This window comes from Citrus clementina, unplaced genomic scaffold (assembly GCF_000493195.1).
Source record: "Citrus clementina cultivar Clemenules unplaced genomic scaffold, Citrus_clementina_v1.0 scaffold_4, whole genome shotgun sequence".
Classification (NCBI taxonomy): domain Eukaryota; kingdom Viridiplantae; phylum Streptophyta; class Magnoliopsida; order Sapindales; family Rutaceae; genus Citrus; species Citrus x clementina.
In genome coordinates this window covers 20,759,009-20,780,840 of record NW_006262274.1, presented here as the reverse complement: position 1 = coordinate 20,780,840, position 21,832 = coordinate 20,759,009, and the positions used below count along the sequence as shown (strand labels likewise).

Below are 21,832 nucleotides of genomic sequence, written 5' to 3'. Positions count from 1 at the left end.
TCTAAACTAAAAGAACAAATGAAAAGCTTGAATTAAAAAAAAAAAAAAAGAGTGATATGTTATACTTTGTCAAAGCTCACGGCTGCCTTATTAACTCCTTCACTATTTGTTGATGTTGAAATCTGCTCGCCTCTTGACCGACCAGATTCTTTCACCAACGTTTGTGTTATCTACTGTTGCTCATTCACTGGGATTGAAATCGTCATCCTTTCTCTCAATAGACCTGCACTCACTAAAAATGGATCAGAGACGCTGGTGGTTTTGCCGGTGTAAACCTTCCGATGCCTAAGTTAGCACAAGGTATTTACGGGAAAACAGTGTAATTTGGATTCCAGGAGTTTATTAAAAATTTGTAAGGAAATGGCCTGGTTGTAATTTGGCAGTGTTTTCCCTCTCTCTTTTTTTCTATATCCTTCTTCATCGATTTCTTCTTCTTTTATAGCCGTTGTCCCCACGTTTCCGTTTGCCATTCATCCCACCTTTTTCGGGTAGTGGCAGCCCCTCATGGGACTCTAACTGTTACATTGTGGGCAAACGTGGATCTCGCGTGTCCTTCAACGGTTCTGGGAAAAGCATAACTACCGCGATTCTGTGGGATCGTGTTCCCGCTTCTCTGGGGATGATGCCGGCTCGGTATATACCTCTGGTCGGTATGTTTCCCTGGTTGTATTCATCTCTAGTCGGCTCATGTTAGCCCACGTGTTCTGCTCATATCACTTTGCCTGAGCGATCCGTGCTGGGGCGGAAATAGTAGCATGACCGACCTGATGCTTTTATGTACTTAACACCAGTCCCCCAGTTTCTGGTCTTGCGAGTGAAATGAGTTAAGAGTGGAAACTGATATTTGAGTCTTGCCAACCCGGGGGCTTCCCACCCGGTCCTCTTGTTAACTGGGACGGACCTGAGGTACCATTTTTCTTCTGGGGAGACTCCGACCTGAGCATGGGCCTAAGTGAACAGATCCATTGCATATCTGGGCTTACATCTATCCTGGCCTCTTGTAACGGTTAGTGATGTGGCATCACCAGACTCTTCGTATTTGAAATTTGAAACGACGGGCTATCCACCCTCGATATGTGGTGAGTGAGCTGGCATCCTCATCACTTAAATGCTTCTATTTTTCCCCTTTCCACTCCAAATCCCTAGGTTGAAATCCTCGTTGCTTTGTTCATCCGTTTCTCCGCCATTAACTAGCCCCCTCTCTGAACTTTACTCACACTTCCTGCGTCCGGGGTTTCTACTTGCTGACTTTTTCTCTGTCACGGCAGCGCTATCAGGGCCAGTTAATCTCAGGTACTGCTTTTAATCTCTTCTCTGGTTGTTGTTGATTGGGTTCCGTGTTGCCTCCTTTTGTATCCGTACATTCGAGTTTTCTTTGCTTTCTTTCGAGATTCCGATATGTCAAACCGGAAAAGAAAGTTAATTGTTGATGAGGGCGAGGAAGAATCAGGGGATTCGGGCCTCAACGTGCCAATACCCACCGATTTCTTAGGTCCCTCCAGTAGTGTAGGTCCTTCCTATGGCAGGGATACCCTTGAGTACCCACGCCCTTTGGTTGTCTCTCCCTCCCCCGAACTAGAGCTTGTAGGGAATAGGGGTGGACCTGCGTCGGGCTCTGGTGAGAACCACAGCTTTGATGGGGTTGGGATCCCTGAAGGAGTTGGTGATGGTGAGGGGAGCAGCTCCGGACCGAGCGGACCTCCTCAGAGAAGGCACCTTGGTCATAGGGTAGAGGCGGATTCTTACCCTATTGACTACACAACTTGTGCCACCACCCAAACTGATCTGTTCAAGCTGAGGAACCTTTACGACATTCCTGCGGACATTCTCCTGATAGTTCCAGGAAAATGTGATGTCCCTAGTCGGCCTCCGCGGGGGTATGTGACGATGCACCTAGAGAGCTTCAAATTAGGAGCTCAGCTGCCCCTTCAACGTTATTTTGCCAAGATATTGGGTGGTATGCACCTGGCCCCGGGTCAGCTACACCCCAATGGGTGGAGGGTTCTCTCGGCTATGTATGTGTTGTGGAAGATGTGTGGATCAGAGAAGCCCTCCCTCGTTGAAGTGAAGCATCTATACCAGCTGAGGAGTAGCCCAAAGGAAGTAGGCTGGTATTACTTCATGTCGAGCTCTGCGAAGAGGAAACCAATCACCGACTTCCCCTCTTCGTGCAAAAATTGGAAGAACAAATTCTTCTTTGCTGGGGGAGCTTAGTGTCCAGCAGCTCATTCGTTGAGTGGTGATATTTACCTTCCAACACATTTTGTCACCCCAGGTCGTTCATTTTTTGCCTATACTCTTTCTCGACGTGTTACTTATTGGGTTCTTTAACCTTGTCTGTTCTTTCAGAGTCGTGGGGTTTGATAAAGGGGCTTGAAGACCAACCTCTGCTCCAGGTGGAAACTGCTCTGGTGAACGCATCTACCTGCCAAGATCTCCTGTCACCGACAGACCTGGTTGGTTCGGGTTTGGTGGACATAACTACCGGAATGGATAACAAGATTCTTAGCGCTCTGTCCCGAAAGCGTGGTCGAGCTCCAAGCAGCTCCAGCAACCCTCCTCCTCCTCCAAAGAAGAGCAGCGTCGGCCCCTCCAAAGCTCCGACAAGAGTCCTGAGGTCAGCTTGCAGTCTGGGAACCGATCTTCTCCTCTTCCATCTCGGGATCAAGGTGACTACCTGAGCTCATATCAGAAAGATTACAAAAGATCGGTTGGGCCCAAGATGGTGAAGGACATCGAGAGCATGGACCTCTCCGAGTTAGCTGCTTCTGTTAAAAGAGTCTCCTTCAGGCTGGCCACAATGGTTTCGTGTTACAAGACCGAGTTCGCGTGTCATGAGAGGAAGCTTCAAGCTGATAACCAGGAGTTGAAAAAGAAAGCCGAATCTGCTGATCGGTCCAAGGAGAAGCTGGCCGAGCTGAACAAGCAGCTTATGGAGCTTGAGGAGAAAGTTGCGATTGCTGAGTCTACTTCCTCCAAGCTTGAGGATGAGCTGGGTGATCTGAAATCCGATCTTCAGGCTACTCAAAGTGAAAGAGATACTCTGAGGACCGCCCTTGAGGGAGAGATCAAATCCCTGAGTGACCAGCTGGTTGAAGAGAAATGTAAATCCGCTGATGTGGATGATCGGTTGGATGCTGAGTATAACTCCGTGGTTGCTTTCAGCTATAAGTGCATCATGTCTGTACTCAAGGAAGAATACCCCGAGCTCGACATGAGCAAGCTGGAATCTGAGGTGGAGAGGTATATGACTGGGGCCGGCCAGGGAGATAAGGAGTAGGATGAGCAGGAGCAGGTGGAGGTTCCTTTGAATGGGGAGCAGGAGGGTGAAGCTGGGCAGCGTGCTTTTGAAGTGGGGCAGGGGTCCATGCATCCTCCTCCCGATGTTGCTGATCTTCCACCTCCCGAGGTAGCTGACCCTTCACCTGCTGAGGCCGTTGATCCTCCTAATCCTTAGGTCTATTTTTGTGAAGATTGTAGTTTTTCGTTTGCCCTATAAACATTTGAACGTTTATATAAAAAAATTTTAAATGTTCTCTATTGGCTTTCTTATCTGGTTTCGCCTGTTGGTTCTTTAGTGCATCGAACAGGAATAGGCATCTGTTTGCTTTGGTAAAAATTTTCGCAAAATCACCTGCTGGTCTTTGGTGACTGAGCAGGAGCAGACACATATTTACCTTAGTAAAAGTCTCATAAATTTAGCTGCTGGCCCTTCGTTGTCCGAGCAGAAGTAGACACTTTCTTCCCTTAGTAAAATTTTCATAAATTAGCTGCTGGTCTTTCGTTTGACCGAGCAGAAGCATGCACTTTCTTGCCTTCGTAGAATTTTCGTAGATTAGCTGCTGGTCTTTTAGTGACCGAGCAGAAGCAGGCACTTTCTTGCCTTAGTCGATTAGCTGCTGGTCTTTCGTTTGACCGAGCAGAAGCAGGCACTTACTCGCTTTAATAGATTAGCTGCTGGTCTTTCGTTTGACCGAGCAGAAGCGGGCATTTTTTTGTCTTACTAGATTAGCTGCTGGTCTTTCGTTTGACCGAGCAGAAGCATGCACTTTCTTGCCTTAGTAGATTAGCTGCTGGTCTTTCGTTTGACCGAGCATAAGCGGGCACTTTCTTGCCTTACTAGATTAGCTGCTGGTCTTTCGTTTGACCGAGCAGAAGCAGGCACTTACTCGCTTTAGTAGATTAGCTGCTGGTCTTTCGTTTGACCGAGCAGAAGCGGGCACTTTCTTACCTTACTAGATTAGCTGCTGGTCTTTTGTTTGACCGAGCAGAAGCATGCACTTACTCGCTTTAGTAGATTAGCTGCTGGTCTTTTGTTTGACCGAGCAGAAGCGGGCACTTTCTTGCCTTACTAGATTAGCTGCTGGTCTTTCGTTTGACCGAGCAGAAGTGGGCACTTTCTTGCCTTACTAGATTAGCTGCTGGTCTTTCGTTGGATCGAGCAGAAGCAGGCACTTTCTTGCCTTAGTAGAATTTAATGGGTTTGCTAACAGACAAGTTCCATACTGAATTCATCTTTATTGAATTTCGAATGCGTTATAGAAACATGGAATATATGTGTGTGTCACAAATCGCCGTGCTTGTAACAGAAATAACTTATCTAAATGAAAACTAATAGAGCACTTTGCTTACTGGAAGTACTTTTTCAAGTGCTCGGCGTTCCACGACCTTTTCACCTCTCGTCCGTCTGGATACGCCAGCTTGTAGGCTCCTGGTCCAGTTGCTCGTATCACCCTGTACGGGCCTTCCCATTTCGGTCCAAGAGCTCCATGGTTGAGATTCCTGGTTAAAGCATTTCCTCTTCTGTCTCACTGGCCTTGCCCCCTTCTTTATGGCCAACCTGTGGCAAGCTACCCCGCGGTCAATTCCTGGCATATTCTCATGAGACCAGGCAAATATATCTGCATGGGACCGTAGACACTTCACTAGCTCGCCTTTTATTGCTTCGCCCAATTCTGATCCGACATTAACCACTCTGCTAGGGTCATTCCTGCTTACAACAACCTCCTCCAACTTCTCAACAGGTTCCTGGCGACCATTTTTTGAATCCCCTCGGCTATCTAGAGAGGTCACCTGCAGCGTTTCCTTGGCCGCTGTAGCATAGCAGCTCCTCGCCATTCTCTGGTCGCCTTTTACTACACCCACAACTCCATTTATTCTGTACTTCAACGCCAGATAATACGTGGACATTACACATTGGCTTATCCTCATGAACGGTCTCCCCAATATCATCTGGTAAGGACTTCTTTCCTCTACCACGACAAAGTCCAGCATCATCGTTCTTTCAAATGGCTTTGTCCCCACAGTAATCGGGAGTTCAATGACCCCCATGAGAGTTAGTTGTCCCCCTCCAAATCTCTTCAAGGATGTATTCGTCCGCTCCAGCTTTAAGTCTGAAATCCCCATATCATCTAGGGCCGACTTAAACAGAATATCGACTGAACTGCCCGTGTCCACCAGTATTCGCTATAATTCTGTACCGGCCACCTTTGCCTTAATCACCAAGGCATTCTCGTGAGGATACAGAATACCCTCTTCGTCATCCTCCGTCCACATAATGAGAACTTGCCGCACTTTTGCTCTTTTGGCTGCCGGCAAATTTAGAAGCACCTCTTTGCCAGCCATGGCGTATCTCCCATAATTCTTTCGTGCTCTGTTTGAATCCCCGGCTAATGTTGGTCCTCCTGCTATCACACGGATGGCCGGCTGTTCTCGTTCCAGACTCCTCTCAACTCCTTCATCCCGTGTGTACTCTGACTCAACGATAGGGGACACTCCGTTTACATACTCATCCAAGTATCGGTTCCTTACTAAATCTTCCACCTGAATCTTCAGGTCACGACATTGGCTGATAGTGTGACCGTAAGTGTCGTGGAATTTACAGAATCTGCCCTTATCCCGTCGATGAGCCGGTTTTGTTATTGGGGCTGGAGGGTATAGCAGGCCTCGTCCCTCGATCCTCTCATATAATTCCTCCATAGAGATCTTTAATGGAGTGTACTGTCTATAGGCTGAGCTCTGGTCGACTAGCCCTGGAATTGGTTGCATGTAATGCTCTGAGAGTGTTGTGGTAGGGGTGGGCAGTCATCTGCCGGAATTCTCGCTGCCGCTCTGGGATCGGGGGGCGCGGAGGTTGAGCCCGGCTGTGTTGGAACTATTGTGCTCTCGGAGCTATGGGGTAAGGGCGGGACCGAGTTGATATTCCACCCATCTCTGAAGATTCTCCAGTTCGCTTTCCCAACCCGCTCCCTTTCGGGGCTCTCCGCTCCTTTCGCCTCAGCTCTTCCAGCTGTTCACTTTTAATTCTTGCTGATTTCTCCTCTTCGATTTCTATATCTCATCTCGCCTGCTCATACCCCGATGAGTAATTCTGTACGAGGGGGCTTCTTAAGTTATACCATAATCGGCCGATTCTTACACCTTCTTTTAATCCCCTCAACGCCTGCGGGTGATTAAAAGCTCTCAAATCCAGCACGGCTCGGTGGTATCGTTTTACAAAATCCCGAAGGGATTCATGCTCCTCCTGCTTCATCCTCATCAATTCCATCATGTCGTCCTCTGGGGCCACTGCCCCTCGGAACTGCTCGGCCAACTCCTGGCACATCTGCTTATACCCCTTTATACTTCCTCGGGGCAGCTTGCGGTACCATTCTCGGGCTCGTCCATCTAGTGTCAACGGGAACATCCTACACCTCTGAGCTGGTGTCAGCCCCTGCACACCCGTCATGTCGTTGAAACGCTCAATGTGCACCAACGGGTCACTTCGCCCGGAGTATTTGAGGTCGGGGAAGCGGAAATCTCTTGGGATTATGGTACTCATAATCTCAATTGATAACGGAGATTCTTCATCTAACATTATCCTCCAGCTCGGGGGCTTTCTCTTGCCCTGCATCTCCTCTATCACATGTGCCAATCTGCGCACCTCCCCCTCCAATTCTATAGCACGATCAGGATCACGTGCAGCTATCTGGTCTCGCTCCTGCTCGACGTTCTGCAACCGCTGTCTGAGCTCTCCTTCATCAATACTGGCCCCTCGGCCATTAATTCCCAGTATCCGTACGGGGCGAGGTTGGTCTCTCATTTCATCCACGTGTTCCCCTGGGACCCGACCAGTACTTCTATGGGGATGCACCCCATTAGGTTGATCTGGGGGTGGAGGGATTTCCTCGACTCTACGCCCCCGGATGCTGGGTTCTGCTCCAACTTCGTCTCTTCCCACGGGGGTTTCACAATTCCTCTCCGCTCGTCCCTCAGCTCAAACAATATGGCTGTGAGAGTCTCCATTTGTTTCTCCATCCGCTCCAATCGATCTTGCATCACCCTCTCTCGAGCTTCATTTGCAATTTCCCGAAGGGTGATTGTCTCCCCCGATTCGTTATCCTCCCTCAAAGCGTCCTTCCTTGACAAATCCATGTCTAATCGTTCGATGTTTCTCCGGTAACTACTAATTCGGTGGTAGCTTTTTATCCAGCTCCCCACAGACGGCGCCAAAATGTTGATGCTGAAATCTGCTCGCCTCTTGACCGACCAGATTCTTTCACCAACGTTTGTGTTATCTACTGTTGCTCGTTCACTGGGATTGGAATCATTCTCCTTTCTCTCAATAGACCTGCACTCACTAAAAATTGATCAGAGACGCTGGTGGTTTTGCCGGCGTAAACCCTCCGATGCCTAAGTTAGCACAAGGTGTTTACGGGAAAACAGTGTAATTTGGATTCCAGGAGTTTATTAAAAATTTGTAAGGAAATGGCCTGGTTGCAATTTGGCAGCGTTTTCCCTCTCTCTTTTTTTCTATATCCTTCTTCATCGATTTCTTCTTCTTTTATAGCCGCTGTCCCCACGTTTCCGTTTGCCATTCATCCCACCTTTTTCGAGTAGTGGCAGCCCCTCATGGGACTCTAACTGTTACATTGTGGGCAAACGTGGATCTCGCGTGTCCTTCAACGGTTCTGGGAAAAGCGCAACTACCGCGATTCTGTGGGATCGTGTTCCCGCTTCTCTGGGGATGATGCCGGCTCGGTATATACCTCTGGTCGGTATGTTTCCCTGGTTGTATTCATCTCTGGTCGGCTCATGTTAGCCCACGTGTTCTGCTCATATCACTTTGGCTGAGCGATCCGTGCTGGGGCGGAAATAGTAGCATGGCCGACCTGGTGCTTTTATGTACTTAACACTATTGTTTTTACTCCACCAATAGCCAAGCAAATCTGAACTCTTTCAGGTAAACAATATCTCTTTTTCTCTTATTGCTCGCAGCCAAATTTACATGTGCGGTTTTGTTTTTGTTTTAATTGTTGGTTAAAAATTTACATAAAGTTTTGTTATATCAACATATAATAAAAAAAAAATCTCTCTTTTATTTTTTCTCCTAATTTTTATCTAGTAACAATTGGTGCTTTTTTATCGACTGGTGTTTTATTTTAAATTGATTTATTTTAATTTATAATGTGTGAAATGTGCATGTCAATTTTTTTTTTTAATTTATAGGTGACGATGGCCGATAATTATGATCTTCATGTTAAACAGGTAGATGTAAATATTTGGGCTTGCTTTTATGCAAATATTTTGTACTTGACTCTTTTATTCTTTATGTGTTGGGTTGTAAAATTATAATTATGCACAAATGAACTACTTAATTGGCTATGATAAATATAATTGCGGTTCAACCATTTTATATGTTAATTAATGCTACTTTTATTATTTCAGTTTTTTTTTTGCATTTTTTTATATTTTAAAACCCAATAAATAATGAGAGGGATTTCATGGTGAAAATATATTATTACTATATGAAATTGATTACATTTTGATTTAAAATTATAATACCAAAATACATAAATAAACTGAAACAGACAACCAATATTTTGAAACAAATTACCAAATAAGTGTTCATTTAAAAAAATCATATTAAGAACATCATTTTTTCTTTCCCTAAAACAAGGGCAAAAAAGCACCAATTAAAATTACATTACCAAACACACACCTTGCTATTTTCAGTTTTTTAGTACTACCGTTTTTTTTTTTTTTTGGTTTTTTAAGTCATAAAGTGGGTATATCCAGAATCCTCAAGAGCGGAAGTGTCTTAAGAAATAAAACTGAGTTCATTTAGGGTTCTCGAGCCTGACATTTCGGAGCCTCTGTAAATGTAGACCATTAACTTTTATCATGAGAGCTTGTGAACGAGCCATTAACAAACAATCGAGCTCGGCCCAATTCCATTCTTAGTTTATAAACGAAAGCATGAAAACGCCATACAAGCTCGTTGTCACGGAATGAGTGTTTCCAAGCTAGCACTCTTGGTCTTTTCTTGAGCTCTCTAACCTAAAATTGTAGGTAATTCGGCTAGCAACTTGGGTGGTCCGCAACATCGTGCTCTTAAACGAATTATTACGTATTTCTTTCCTTTAAGTTTCAACATTGCAATTGGTTATTGGCTCTTTAAATTTTAAATCAAAACGAAAATACATGATGGGGATTAGATTTTATGAGAAGAATGAATCACAACTTTACCAACCTTTTGTTTCTTTTACAGTAATATATTTGTGATTAGACATGACCTAATTGCTACTTAGGAACTTGTGAATACCTCTTATCTGTCTTCGATTTGACTCCATTAAAAAGCTGGTTCTGTGCTTGGAAACATTGTGGTCAAATGAAATAATTGTTTGATTTTTGTAGTTTAGAACATGTGGCATTCGACTGTGTTACAGCTCTCTGCCCATAAAGCAAGATTCTAAAACTTTTTTAACACATGCAAAACCATATAATAAACTCAAAATTCATGTGATGCACACATAATTAACCGCACGTGTTTGGGTGTCCTAAAGGAGCCGCAACATCGTTTCTTTTCTCCATGTGCCTCTGCATTTTGACTATTGGGTACAATTCTCCTTCGTTTTCAAGCCACCGTCAGGCCGTTGCGTTGAAGTTTATGAAACTTACCATCTAGTGAGACAAATGTGGGGAATTAAATTGACTAAGCAGGCACGTGAACGAAGGTTTGGTTTATTCGGACGTTTTGAGAATGTTTCTGTTCTTCTTCTTCTTCTTCTTCTTCTTCTTCTTCTTATTATTCTATTTTTATTCATTTTATATAGTATAAAACACTTCCATTCATATCAAATATTTGTTTGACGGTTTTAAGAAATACTCAACTCTTTATTTATAAAAATCTACTCTAAATACTTCTCAAAGTAACAAATTTCTTTACGAAAATCATTTGTCTCGAAATATATAATCAATGAGTGTTTCATAACCTTTTTATAGTGGGTGGTGTATATTGTTTATACATGCAAAAACGACTGTGATGAAAGGTAGACGTGGAAGGCATCTAGCTTTGTGATTGTGGTCCAAATTTGTTCTCTTTTTGGTAGGAAATTCAAGAACCCAATCAAACACTTTTAGGGACAGATCATTTGATCAAGTAAAGAGAGCTAAAAGTAACCACAGAATTCTTCAAACAGTATATGCTGCTCCAATTCTTGCTCCTCTTGGCTCCACCTAACCTAATTGTTGGCATGACCCATTACAAAACACGATATGTAGTCACGATTTTTTTTTTTTTTTAATCCTTATAATTACATAAATGACGTTTCCTCATTATTGATGAATTTATACTGCCATCATTAGAAAGTCTATGGGCTCTTTTCCCTTTTAACCTTGTTCGGCATGGGCTTAGATTCTCGTTACTTCAGGAACTTGAGAGATTGTTTAAGGTCCTAGAAGGTTCTGTTCCAATTACAACAAGTCTTTTTAATTTTTCCTTTTTTTCTTAAAAAAATCAAAACTCTTTTTCCTCTTTCTTTTGCTTTTGCATACTTTTCATAGTTCAAAGGCGCATAATAATGCATTTTTTTTTATGGTTCTTTTTAGATATTAGTGTTTCTTCATTCTTGTTTGATAACGAAAGTTCAAATTTGATGTATTTGTGATAATATGAGTCTATTTTTTTTCAACCTTGTATTTCTTTTAAAATTCGAACTCATATGACTAGTTAAATTATACCGTTGAAAACTACTTAATTAAACACATAATAGTTTGATGTCTTCTTATAATGAATTAAACCATTGTGTTAAAATTAACATTCTTATCATATATTTAGCTTTGTCGTTGAATGATAGGTTCGAGATAACTAGTAAAGCAAATCATTTTATAAAGCAATTTTCAACTTATCCTAATTATAAAAAGATAAGTGAAAAATTACAGGCCTTATCTTTTTATTCATTTGTTTTTATTATCTTGTTTCCCACGTCAATTTTCGTGCAGCCGGCAAATTCGAAAATTGCCGAGTGGCTTTGACAACTTTTTATGAATCCCAAGCGTTAACCAGATGAAGTTGACATATCTTTATTTTTATCTTTTTTGTGCGATCGTGTTAACAAACGATAAACGTCACCATCTTGCCCACTTTAATCATATAATTGAAAATTATTCATGATTTTAACCTATTACCTATGCTTTAATATCAATTCCTCATTACCCAACCCAAAAAAATTTAAAAAAATATATATTGAAGAATGAACATGCATGGGAACACAGAACAATTAATTGCAATTGCAAGTCAATTTGAGAAGGGCTCTTGTGATTGTTTGCTTCTTATTTCCTGTGTGTTTTCAGCAAGATGAATATTTTGGTGTGTAAAGTTTTGTTGCTTTTTGTAGTTTGGTGCCTACCTGAGAGTCTAAATCTACCGAACAAAGATTGGTTAACAAGGATCCCAAAATCCAAGTCTTTACTCTGCAACTACTCAAATGATGTGTGGAAGACGAACCAAGTTGTTGAGATTGTTCATCCATTTGAATATCGTAAGATAAACACACGGTCGTATTTTGAATGAAGAGTGGACAATGTTAAACTTACTTTTCTTATTAGTGTTATTATTTATGTCATAACTAATCATTCTTGTAACAAAAGTTTCTCTAAGATTTTATTGTAATTCAAGAAATGAAATTTAATCTCTATTAAAACAAACCATATAATAATAGATCAATAAAGAAAATAAAGTAGTGCACACTCAAATCTTTGTGGATTCTCCGATGTTTTCTTTTCTTTTCTTTTTTTAATTCTGTTATACACAGATTATTACTGATATTACATTAGATATTACAATTACAATATTTACAATCGTACTAAACAACTGGAACCACCGCCATATATTAATCCACTGAAGCACTGGCCCAAATATCGTACTAAACAATTGAGACCACCGCCATCCATTAACCCACTGAAGCACTTGTCCAAATACTTTAAACCCTCTCTAATATTCGAGGGGTGCCTATTCTATTCGTATTTCGTAAGGGAGAGACTGTCTCCACTCAATTAGTTGATAATTGAGGAATAACTGAAACTAATCTCTATAATACTCTTATGGAGGCTCGAATCCTCACACTCAACATTATAAGTGCAAAACGTCTCTCATTGAACCAAAGACCCATTCGTTGGATCCTCCAATGTTTCCTAGTTAACGGTAAAATCAGATTTCAGTGGCAACAGCAGAAAATTAGAAAACAAAGTGCTTGTGTAAAAATACAGCTGCAGGCTGAAGAACAAGACGAGCATTATTCAATCAATTTAGGTGTACTTTTGATTCGTTGTGTCTCTCTCTGTATTACTACTTGCACCACTAGGACAAACTGAGAGTAATGTCTAGGTAAGCATCAGCTAAAGGACGGTCGTTTTTTCATTAAATTCTGGTGACTTAAATAATATTTTTAAGCAGCAGCATTTTCTCTCCACGCATGAAGACAACCTAAGAGAAGATTACCAAATCATTTACGTCAACTATTTTGCAGTCAAATGTTGCATGCTTTTGGGTCAAATGATGTGCTTCCACTGTCGTGGCTCATCACAAAGAGAGGAAAACATGGAAAAAAAAAAGGAAGAAAATTGTAAGTATATCTCATCATATATATTTGTAATTTTGTTGAAAATTTTATACTGTAAACAAGTAATGTTATACTCATAAACTTAGAATACAAAATTTATATTTTAAATAAAATAATTGCAGTGACATTTTATCAATGTGTTTCTCATTATTAGGATACAGAGATTTTATATTTTTAAAAGTCACAGCACTTTCATATCAAATGAGGCATGATTTTAGTTTGTCAATGTTGAACTCATGTTATTCGTTTAGCCAAAGCGTAGTGATAGATAGCAAACACATTGCAGCAATGAAAATGACCAATAATTTATAAAAAAAAAAAAAAAAAGCCACCAACCTGTAAAACAAGGATCCTAATAAATGCATGCACCAAAATTAGATGCTGGCGGTACTCCAATCAAAAGCTGAAAAGAAAAGAAAGGACGGCCAGAGTGCTAGCTCATAGTGTGACTCCCCATTGAAAAAAGATTTCGATGGACCCGCACAAACGGCAGGGAGGGACCCCTTTGCTTGCAAATTTCAAGCCCGGGTTAACCAGAAGGACGAAGTTGGGTTAAGTTTTGATCGTGTACTTGGGTTTGTTTATGACCGTTTGAAAGAAATTCCCTACCCCCCCCCCCCCCCCCCCAAAAAAAAAAATAATGAGTACGGTCACGATTACATGACAAACCCATTTTAGAGTTCCCAGAAACACTTTCCCCATTTCGACATAAACATTAAAAATTAAAAATTAAAAACTATATAGAATATATATATAAATAATGTGCGTGTGTATCAGATGCAGACGCTTTCACCTTCACCACCCGCTGTCTAGAATTCTCCTTTCTCGCTCTCTCTCTCTCTCTCTTTTTATTTTTCTCTCTCCCAGGCACAGAAACTCAACCATCTTTCATTTCAGCCGCTACCCACTTTCTCTTAAAAGGAGTTTTAATTCCCCACCATTTTTGCCTCACGATCTTGCATCGGTCATGGCTCTTATAGCTTATTTAGTGCTTTTCATGGCCATGACTGGCCATTCAAGTAAGCCTCTTTGATTGCTTGTTATGTCTCTTGGTTTCTGTCTTAAAAAGTAAAAAAAAAAAAAGAAAAAAAAAGATCTTTTTATTTGAACTGACCTTGATTTTGTTCTATCTTGCTTGCAGCTGCACTTTATTGCTTGTGCAAACAAGGGTTGAGTCAGTCAGTCCTCCAGAAAGCTATAGACTATGCTTGTGGAGCCGGAGCTGACTGTACTCCAATCCTTCAAAACGGTGTGTGTTGGAACCCCAACACGGTGCAAGATCACTGCAACTATGCCGTTAACAGCTATTTCCAGAGAAAGGGCCAAACTCCTGGAAGCTGTGATTTTGCAGGCGCTGCTGCCACTAGTCCCAATCCCCCTTCCAGTAACTCCCTTCCATAAATCACCCTCTTATACCTGATTCATATTCCTGGTTTGCGTATATACTGATTTTGGTTCCCCCTGTTTCTTCTCTTGCTCTCTGTGATTTTCAGATGCCGGCGGCGGTTGTGTTTACCCATCAACTGGCAGGTATGCTTTTATGTTTTTGTTCTCTTGATTGTCTTGCTACCCAGTTCAGGTTGTTCCTTGTGTGTGTGTGTGTGGGATGAGAATTGATTTCCTTTTTGGATGCTGTTCAGTTGTCCTGTTCTAGATCTCCTTATCAAGATCAAAATACGTCATGAAGAACCACAGACTGATTAGATTTCATCATCAACTGTCTTAAGAATCCGATTTCCAACAATCTTTGCTTTTTAAATTTCTTACTTGCGAGCATCAGTAAAGCAGTTAGGACTTTTGCTTTAGGATTTCATGTTATGTACAACCTTTCACTTTCCTTCACCCGCATGTTGCAATAATTGTGATCCACAACTGGGTTTTGCTTGCATGTGCATCACTGTATTAGCTTTTGTGTAAGATCTATCACTCGTCTCTCTCTCTTTCTTTCTTCCTTTTTTTTATAAAAAATTTGGATGATTGATTTGTTTGCATTAATTTGTTGGCAAGTCAGAATGTTTGGCAGCTCTGAGCTGTTCTGATGTCGACATTTCATTAGTACTTTGTCCTCTTTCTCCCCGGAGATATTGTTTCCGCATCTTAGCTTTGACATCTGTTCCTGCATCTCACTCAGTGCCGTCTCCGATTAATGTTTGCTGTAATAATTTCTATTATTTTTTATTTCATTTTACTAAAGTTTTTTTTGGGTTTTTGTCTTCTTTTAACAACAGCCCCGGGACAGGCGCAGGCACACCAACCACAACACCGACTACAACACCAACGACGACGACGCCTACAGGCACAAGCCCGGGCACATCCACGGTATTCGGTGGCACTGGCAGCTCGCTGGGCCCAACCGGCACCACTGGCATCAATGACTCTAGTAGTGTGGCTCTCTTTAAACTCACTAACTTTTTCTTCTCTTTTGCTCTGACTCTCTGGGTTTCATGCCTAGTGCTGCTGGTGTGGGGCTGAAAGATACATTTCGGAAAAAGTAAAGGCGGGTCTGATGTGCGGACCAGATTTTGCCACGACAATATGGGTAGCCTTGTAATTTCATAATGGTTGGTGTAGGAGGGGAGGGGTTCATCTAGAGGCGAACCCCACTATGGCTTTTTTGTTTTGTTTCTTACCATGTGGAAAAGCTGGGGAATTCGATTCCTTTTGGCCTTTTGGGTGATGATATACTAGCTATTTGCGGTGGAACCTGATCTCCTCTCTTTAGATTTTTCCCTTCTGTACATTGAGGGAGAGGCAGTACTTTTTTTTGTACTTTTCCCCTCTTTCCTTTTTAAAATTTAATGGAATTGTTACCCACCCATCCACCGTAGTAGTAAAACCTCATGTTGCTTTGTCCATAATTTCAGATCATTATTTTGATTATATTTTCCCCTTGATTAATTGAATGATGGTCATGAACTTTTTTCCTTTTATAAAGCCGGGAACTGGTTCATTGTCAGTGCGAGTAACCTTTTAAGTTATTTGTGGTCGTTTTTTTTTATTTTTTCTGAGCACGGCAATATCGGTTATCATCACACTTACGGGCGAGTTTCTCACAAAAAATGCATGGAGCTAAATGCCTAAATGCAGATTGAGACTTGTGAACTACCAGCCCACCGTTAGGACAACACGCACTAAAATTGTCGATATATATTAATCAAGGAGGCAATTGGGTAAATGATACAACTTCAATAAATTAATCAATGAAATCAAATGGCCCTGTTTGACAAATTGATCGGTTGGAGATGCAACATCCGGGCCCCAATATTATAATGTTATGGACTTCTGAAATTCATTTCTTGATCAAGGGCACGAGACTTTTTTTTTTTTTTTTAATCCCCACGTAATAACATGTTATCTACTTATCCGTATACAATATTATGAAGAAAAGAACGACGACAGAGAGCTAGTGAAAAACCTCTAAGACGAAATAGTCACCTACTTCGTATTGACAAGTCCCCAGTCCTAGAAATTTAAGATCTCCCTGCAAATTAGACTGTGGTCCCTTGCATACCGACACAATGAATAGAAAGCTTATAGAATTTGAAAATAATTATGCTCATGGAAGGACCCAACAGAATTCATTGAAAGAAAAAATAAAAAATTGGAAACGAGATGGAGGTCCAGGGAACGGGAACCGTATGAGTTTGATGGTTTAAAAAAAAAAAAAGAAATAGAAACAACACAGCTTAATTAATAAAACCTCCTGAGGTATTAGAAGAGGTATGCTGTCAGACCTCTTTGCTGTCCTGGGTGGGCAAGGAAAGAAATATACCAATTACCAAGAGAGGATGACAAAGGCCTCTAAATAAGTCTAATATTCCTAAACGTAAGAAAAAAAATTGGATCGAAGTGTATTTGGCTTCCGCTATAAGTAGAACTGTCTAATGGAAACAGGAATAAGCCCACTGTGATTTACAAGGATTTTAATGACCATCTATAACCATGCAATAAACATAAATGACATAATGAACTTTTACTGTATCCTGAATTCCGCCTTAATACAAGAAGTCAGTGATTGAATTCTCGAAGAGGAATGAGTGAAATTGCTGCTTGACACATACACTGAACGAGCTAAAGTAAATGGAAGCAGAGATAGGGAATGGACTTTCAACGCTGAGAAACTAACTGAGGTTCTGAAATGCAGTTTTCTTGAATAAATTCCACTATCAACTTGGCAACAGCGCCTGGCTTTTCCACATGAGGAAGGTGACCGCAGTCTGGAATTTGGCGTATAATTGCATTTGGTAATTCACAGTGCAATCTCTGCATCATATAGCTATGCAAATTAATATATTACACTGTATGCAGATATCATCATGCAGTAGAAAGAGTCAATTAATAGAAGGCCAAATAAGTCAACTGATGAGAAACTTTTACGACCAACAAACTCTTCAGTTTTATGAAAATCATAGAAAGCACTCATTTTTTTAGAGTGCTCTTATGTCTACAAAGTTTAAAGTTTAGTAAATACTAACCACCGCAAGCTTGCTGCTAATAATCTGGTCATCCTCACCCCATATGATAAGCGTCTTTTGTTTAACCTGTGGAACATATTTGTAAATTGCATGAAAAGAACTTACATTTTTGAGTATTTACAAATTCGAAATTGACTAAGAAATGCTGAATCACACGGCACAATAACTGCTGCTTAAAACTTGATAGAAACTATAATGTAGTTTCTTGCAGCATGATACAAATGCAAGCTTATGCATGAAGTGATGGCTCGCCCAATATGTACACTTGGCTCTGAAATTTTACTAGCATATAACTCTTTCTGGAATACGCAGTCATGTTTGTCAAATGAACACATAAATAGTATTGCAGTGTTGAAGATTATTTCTATTACTTTCAAAGGTGCGAAGCTAGACAAGCATATCCACCGGACAACTACCCCAATGTTACCAGAGGCAGAAAAACTACTAGAAAATCAGCAATAGATGATTGTAGCAGGGGTTAGACCAGTAAACAGAATAAAGAATTTATTTCTAGTCTCGTATTAGCTAATTTTTCTGTTATTATTTACTCGTTGGCATTGTTTCTGTAATTGGAATTTGGAGCTGGAAATGAGGATGAGAAGCAGCAGAAGAAGCTGCATAACTATGATGGCAAAATCCAAAACAAGAAATTTCTGTCTGCTACTTAGCACTACACGACTATCCAATTAGCTGTGATTATTTTGGACGTTGAGAAATTTATATAGCCACACAAGAAAACACACAAGACTAACCACCTTGATGAGACAAAGGATCTTTCAACTTGACTGATATATTTACCTTTAAAACTGCCCAGAAGGATCTTTCAACTTGACTGAGAAAAAGGATCTTTCACGCAGTTATGCCCCATAGATATACATTTGCAAACAAATTAGCTTCACCATTCATTTTAGACAACTACTATTAGTCGATTCACCAGTCATTTTAGATAACTACTGTTAATCTTTTACATATGCAACTATGCAAGATGAAGGACGTCTAAAGCTTGTTGTCTTAAATGAAAAAGGCATTGGTACAAACCTGTTCTATTTGAGTACTGACATTATAACCGCCACTAACCATAAAACTTACGGTTGCATCCTCCCACCAAGGATATAGACAATGTAAGCGGCCTATCTGGAAAGATTGGAAGAATAAAGGTGTCATAAGAGCAAACTTCACCAGTGTAAAAGTCCGAAAACATTCTGGTGAATAAAATAATTGACGCTGGAGTACTGTGATTAGCTTATTTGAACAGAGAAACACTTACATTAGTCCAATCTATGATGGTACTGAAGGATGTATGGTTCAATGCCAAAATGCTTGCATATAGGCGTACTGGAATGCTTCTCAATAAATATACCTGACTCAAAAGTTGTGCTCAATGGTTATTGCAACATGTATAAGTAACCATTAACCAAGGAAGGGGATAAAAGAAAAGGCTTTTAGTTTAAAGATAATACATGCGAACCTAACAGCAGTTGTTACTGGTATGCTGTGGCTTGCTCTGTGTGTGTGTGTGTGGAAAGTTGTATACAATATATTCCATGCACGAAAGCAGCTTGATTCAGCAACTACTATCAATATGACTTCTTTGGAGTGGAATGCATTCTTACAGAAATAAATGTGGGAGTGACAACATTTGAGAAAAAATTGATCTAATATTGTTAGGTGATGTGCCGCAGAAACCATATGTAGTTTTTTTTTTTTTTTTTAAAATAATCATCATGGACACCCTAACCACTAAACAAATATAGAGGCAACCGACTATATCAAACGGAAGACACAACCCTATTTGGAATTGGATAGTGAAGATAAATTTATGCAGACAACAACAAGAGGCTGGATTTCAAGGCTTTTATGCGTCAAGCAGAAGATTTACCCCAGCATAGGCTATTATACTTGGTAACTTTGCTGAGTTTCCAGTTCCTTCTGCATATACACTTGCATCAATGAAAACCAGATTTTCCACCTAAAAGATTAGATAAGAGTTATAAATTTCACGAAACATCAAAGGCACTAATATAAAAGAACTTTAATCAATATACAAATAGCAACTTCTCTGCAGATGATTTAGATATATCATGCCTTTCGCTAACCTCAGTTATCATAAACTACTTACAGCTTCAGGATGGTTGACTGCAAAGTCAACTGCAACAGCAGCACCAAGGCTTGGACCAACCAGTATCATGGGCCTTTTGATGTAGGTCTTCCAAAGCTATGCCAACATGAAACAGATATATTTTTTTGTCTCAAGCATAATGAGAGGCAGCAATTGTTGTCTCAAGCACAATGAGAGGCAGCAAGTTATAGTTAATAAAACTTAGGTTAGCCTTTTCATGTGGGTACGGGCTTATTACTAAAAAACCTCAAAACTTGGTAGATTGACTCTTTAAGTATGCCAATGGAGGCGCTGGTAAGTAAAATCAACAGTATGTGACAGATCAACAAAACAGCTGATTAAATACATAAAATTCAAGAGTAAATAAAGCCCCATAAAAAATCTGCTCTGTGTCACACATGAAACTTCCAATACTTGACGAATGTTGGTACAAGAATTTCCTTCATACGGTACAGTAGCAAAGGAGAGAAGACCGTCCTAAGAGAAAAGAATTACCTGATAGAAGTGCTCACGCTTGGATGTCACATTACATGGTGGAAGTCTTTCTGAAAAGCACCAGTACAAAAGAATAGTTCAAGGCATCATTAATAAAGTAGATGTGGAAAAATTTCTATGACTGAGATAACTTTCCCATAGCTAAGACAAACCTAAATCAGAGAAACCCCAGCCAAGAATATCAACAGCCCAAGTCTCCAGACCGGCCTCCTCGAGCAACGGATAGGTGCATCTCCATTCTAAACAGGAGCTGGATAATAAGATATTGTGAACTCCACAAACATACTATTTGGAAATTTTTTGAAAACAACAATGCATCTTGTTTATGCAGGACCTGTCAAAGCCATGAAGGAGAACCACAGGGCTGGTCTTGCTCGGCTTTAATGGCTTCACAACACTACTCATGATACAGCTTTCTGAGAAGTTGACCTGCATTGACAACAATCTGGGAGTGAGTAGGACACATTCATAGCTCATATTTCTTGGAAAATAGGTATATTAAGGTCATAATGAAAAAAGATTTATAAGCCAACCCAATGAAATTGAAAGGTAGAGTTTCTTCATCTTCGCATTAAACTATAATTCACCACATCAGTGCAGTTCAACACACAATGTTTGGATGAATAAATTATAACTTAATGACTTCAGAGATATTGAAATTAGACAGGCTATAAGTATTTGCGCAAAAACTAGTAATATCTATAACATCTAGTACACAGTAAGATCCATAACAAGGTTGAGAAACAATCTCTTTCTTCAATAAACCTTTTACAAAAGTAGTTACACTATGGTAGGACTGCAAGTACAGTAAATTTTTCTTAATAGCTGGAGATCTTACGTTCCTGAACTTTTATTTGGCAATTTTTAGCATAGGTCCAACCTTATGATAGGAAACCACTTTTCTAGAATTAAGCGATATTTGGAACAAAGCTATTGCGAGTAAGTTCAGGTCTTGCTAGCAATTTTTATCATCTAATAATAAAGTCTTGAAAAAGTTGCCAGCCTGAATATATATAGCACCAATCGTTTTTCATTTATCAATTGAACTGATTAATACTTTCTATTGCAAGATAATGAGGAAGAATCAAAAGCCTAAACGAGCTTCGTATCACTGTGATTAACTCACTCCAAATTACAGATATATAGAAGTTCAAGAGTGCAAGATATTCAATACAACAATTAATTCCGTTTTTGCTTTTCATTTTCAAAAAATTTCTGAGCGGCCAAACAGAGCGCTAAATGCAAAGTTTATCCAAACAACGAGCGGAATGCGATAAAAACAAGTCAAAGACAGACGTTAATTAACATATAATACAAAAATTGAGAATTACGTGAACAGGAAGCCTCTCAATTCTGGCGGCCAGTTTACGAGCGAACGGGTCTTTGATATTCTCTACTTCTTTTGGTAGAAACGAAGGAAATTTCTCGGCGAAGACCTTGAACTGCGTTTTGTTTCTGCATGTCGAGGCAAATGGTGCAGGGCTGAATGTGAGGTGGGTGAGCATCTTCGTCGCCTGCCGCTCGCAATAGCATCGCCCAGTGCTCTGTCTCTGATGAAGAAGAGAGACCTCCACCTCCTTTTTTTCAAAAACAAAAAAAATATAGACTTGTATGGCAATAATGCTATCATAATACATGTGACAAGTAACACAAAAGAAAATGACGGTGAAGTTTGTTTCTCAAATAGTACAACTTCATAATTGCACTGCTATTTCCATCAACACGTCTTCGAAGAGCAAGAAAGTTAGGGTCCCCAATGCCTACCTTTAGGCAGTTTGACCAGCGAAGAACCGACGGCGAAAAAAAAGGAATCAGTCAAATAACTGGGCCCACTGGGACCGCTAAAATCTCATCGTGTCAAT

General features: G+C 40.5%; 3 protein-coding genes across 3 annotated transcripts; 2 read left to right on the top strand and 1 right to left on the bottom strand.

Moving 5' to 3' along the window:
• The first annotated feature begins 1,398 nt into the window (after window positions 1–1,398).
• On the top strand, window positions 1,399–2,681 carry LOC112099182. The gene is made up of 2 exons (XM_024186298.1): window positions 1,399–2,107; window positions 2,350–2,681. Exons 1-2 carry the CDS (start codon window positions 1,399–1,401, stop codon window positions 2,679–2,681), a joined length of 1,041 nt encoding a protein of 346 aa, XP_024042066.1.
• Window positions 2,682–13,552: 10,871 nt separating this feature from the next.
• On the top strand, window positions 13,553–15,761 carry LOC18045661 (PLASMODESMATA CALLOSE-BINDING PROTEIN 3). The gene is made up of 4 exons (XM_006437878.2): window positions 13,553–13,900; window positions 14,023–14,265; window positions 14,375–14,411; window positions 15,110–15,761. The coding sequence occupies exons 1-4, from the start codon at window positions 13,642–13,644 to the stop codon at window positions 15,351–15,353; spliced, it is 783 nt and encodes a 260-aa protein (XP_006437941.1). The 5' UTR covers window positions 13,553–13,641; the 3' UTR covers window positions 15,354–15,761.
• Window positions 15,762–16,552: 791 nt separating this feature from the next.
• On the bottom strand, window positions 16,553–21,724 carry LOC18045660 (uncharacterized hydrolase YugF). The gene is made up of 10 exons (XM_006437877.2): window positions 21,302–21,724; window positions 20,305–20,399; window positions 20,123–20,220; window positions 19,971–20,020; window positions 19,476–19,571; window positions 19,236–19,325; window positions 18,624–18,716; window positions 18,395–18,490; window positions 17,357–17,422; window positions 16,553–17,144 (listed from the first exon to the last, which is right to left on the bottom strand). Exons 1-10 carry the CDS (start codon window positions 21,605–21,607, stop codon window positions 16,989–16,991), a joined length of 1,146 nt encoding a protein of 381 aa, XP_006437940.1. The 5' UTR covers window positions 21,608–21,724; the 3' UTR covers window positions 16,553–16,988.
• Between the last annotated feature and the right edge of the window lie 108 nt (window positions 21,725–21,832).

What these genes read in the sequence shown, in the direction of transcription:
- LOC112099182 (XM_024186298.1), top strand. Translation starts at nt 1,399, where the DNA reads ATGTCAAACCGGAAAAGAAAGTTAATTGTTGATGAGGGCGAGGAAGAA. An exon ending in GAGTAGCCCAAAGGAAGTAG is followed by an intron (nt 2,108 to 2,349) that starts GCTGGTATTACT and finishes CTGTTCTTTCAG; the next exon opens with AGTCGTGGGGTTTGATAAAG.
- LOC18045660 (XM_006437877.2), bottom strand. Translation starts at nt 21,607, where the DNA reads ATGTATTATGATAGCATTATTGCCATACAAGTCTATATTTTTTTTGTT. An exon ending in AGCGTGAGCACTTCTATCAG is followed by an intron (nt 19,572 to 19,970) that starts GTAATTCTTTTC and finishes ATGTTGGCATAG; the next exon opens with CTTTGGAAGACCTACATCAA. An exon ending in TCAGTACTCAAATAGAACAG is followed by an intron (nt 17,423 to 18,394) that starts GTTTGTACCAAT and finishes TATGTTCCACAG; the next exon opens with GTTAAACAAAAGACGCTTAT.
- LOC18045661 (XM_006437878.2), top strand. Translation starts at nt 13,642, where the DNA reads ATGTGCGTGTGTATCAGATGCAGACGCTTTCACCTTCACCACCCGCTG. An exon ending in GGCCATGACTGGCCATTCAA is followed by an intron (nt 13,901 to 14,022) that starts GTAAGCCTCTTT and finishes TCTTGCTTGCAG; the next exon opens with CTGCACTTTATTGCTTGTGC. An exon ending in TAGTCCCAATCCCCCTTCCA is followed by an intron (nt 14,266 to 14,374) that starts GTAACTCCCTTC and finishes TGTGATTTTCAG; the next exon opens with ATGCCGGCGGCGGTTGTGTT.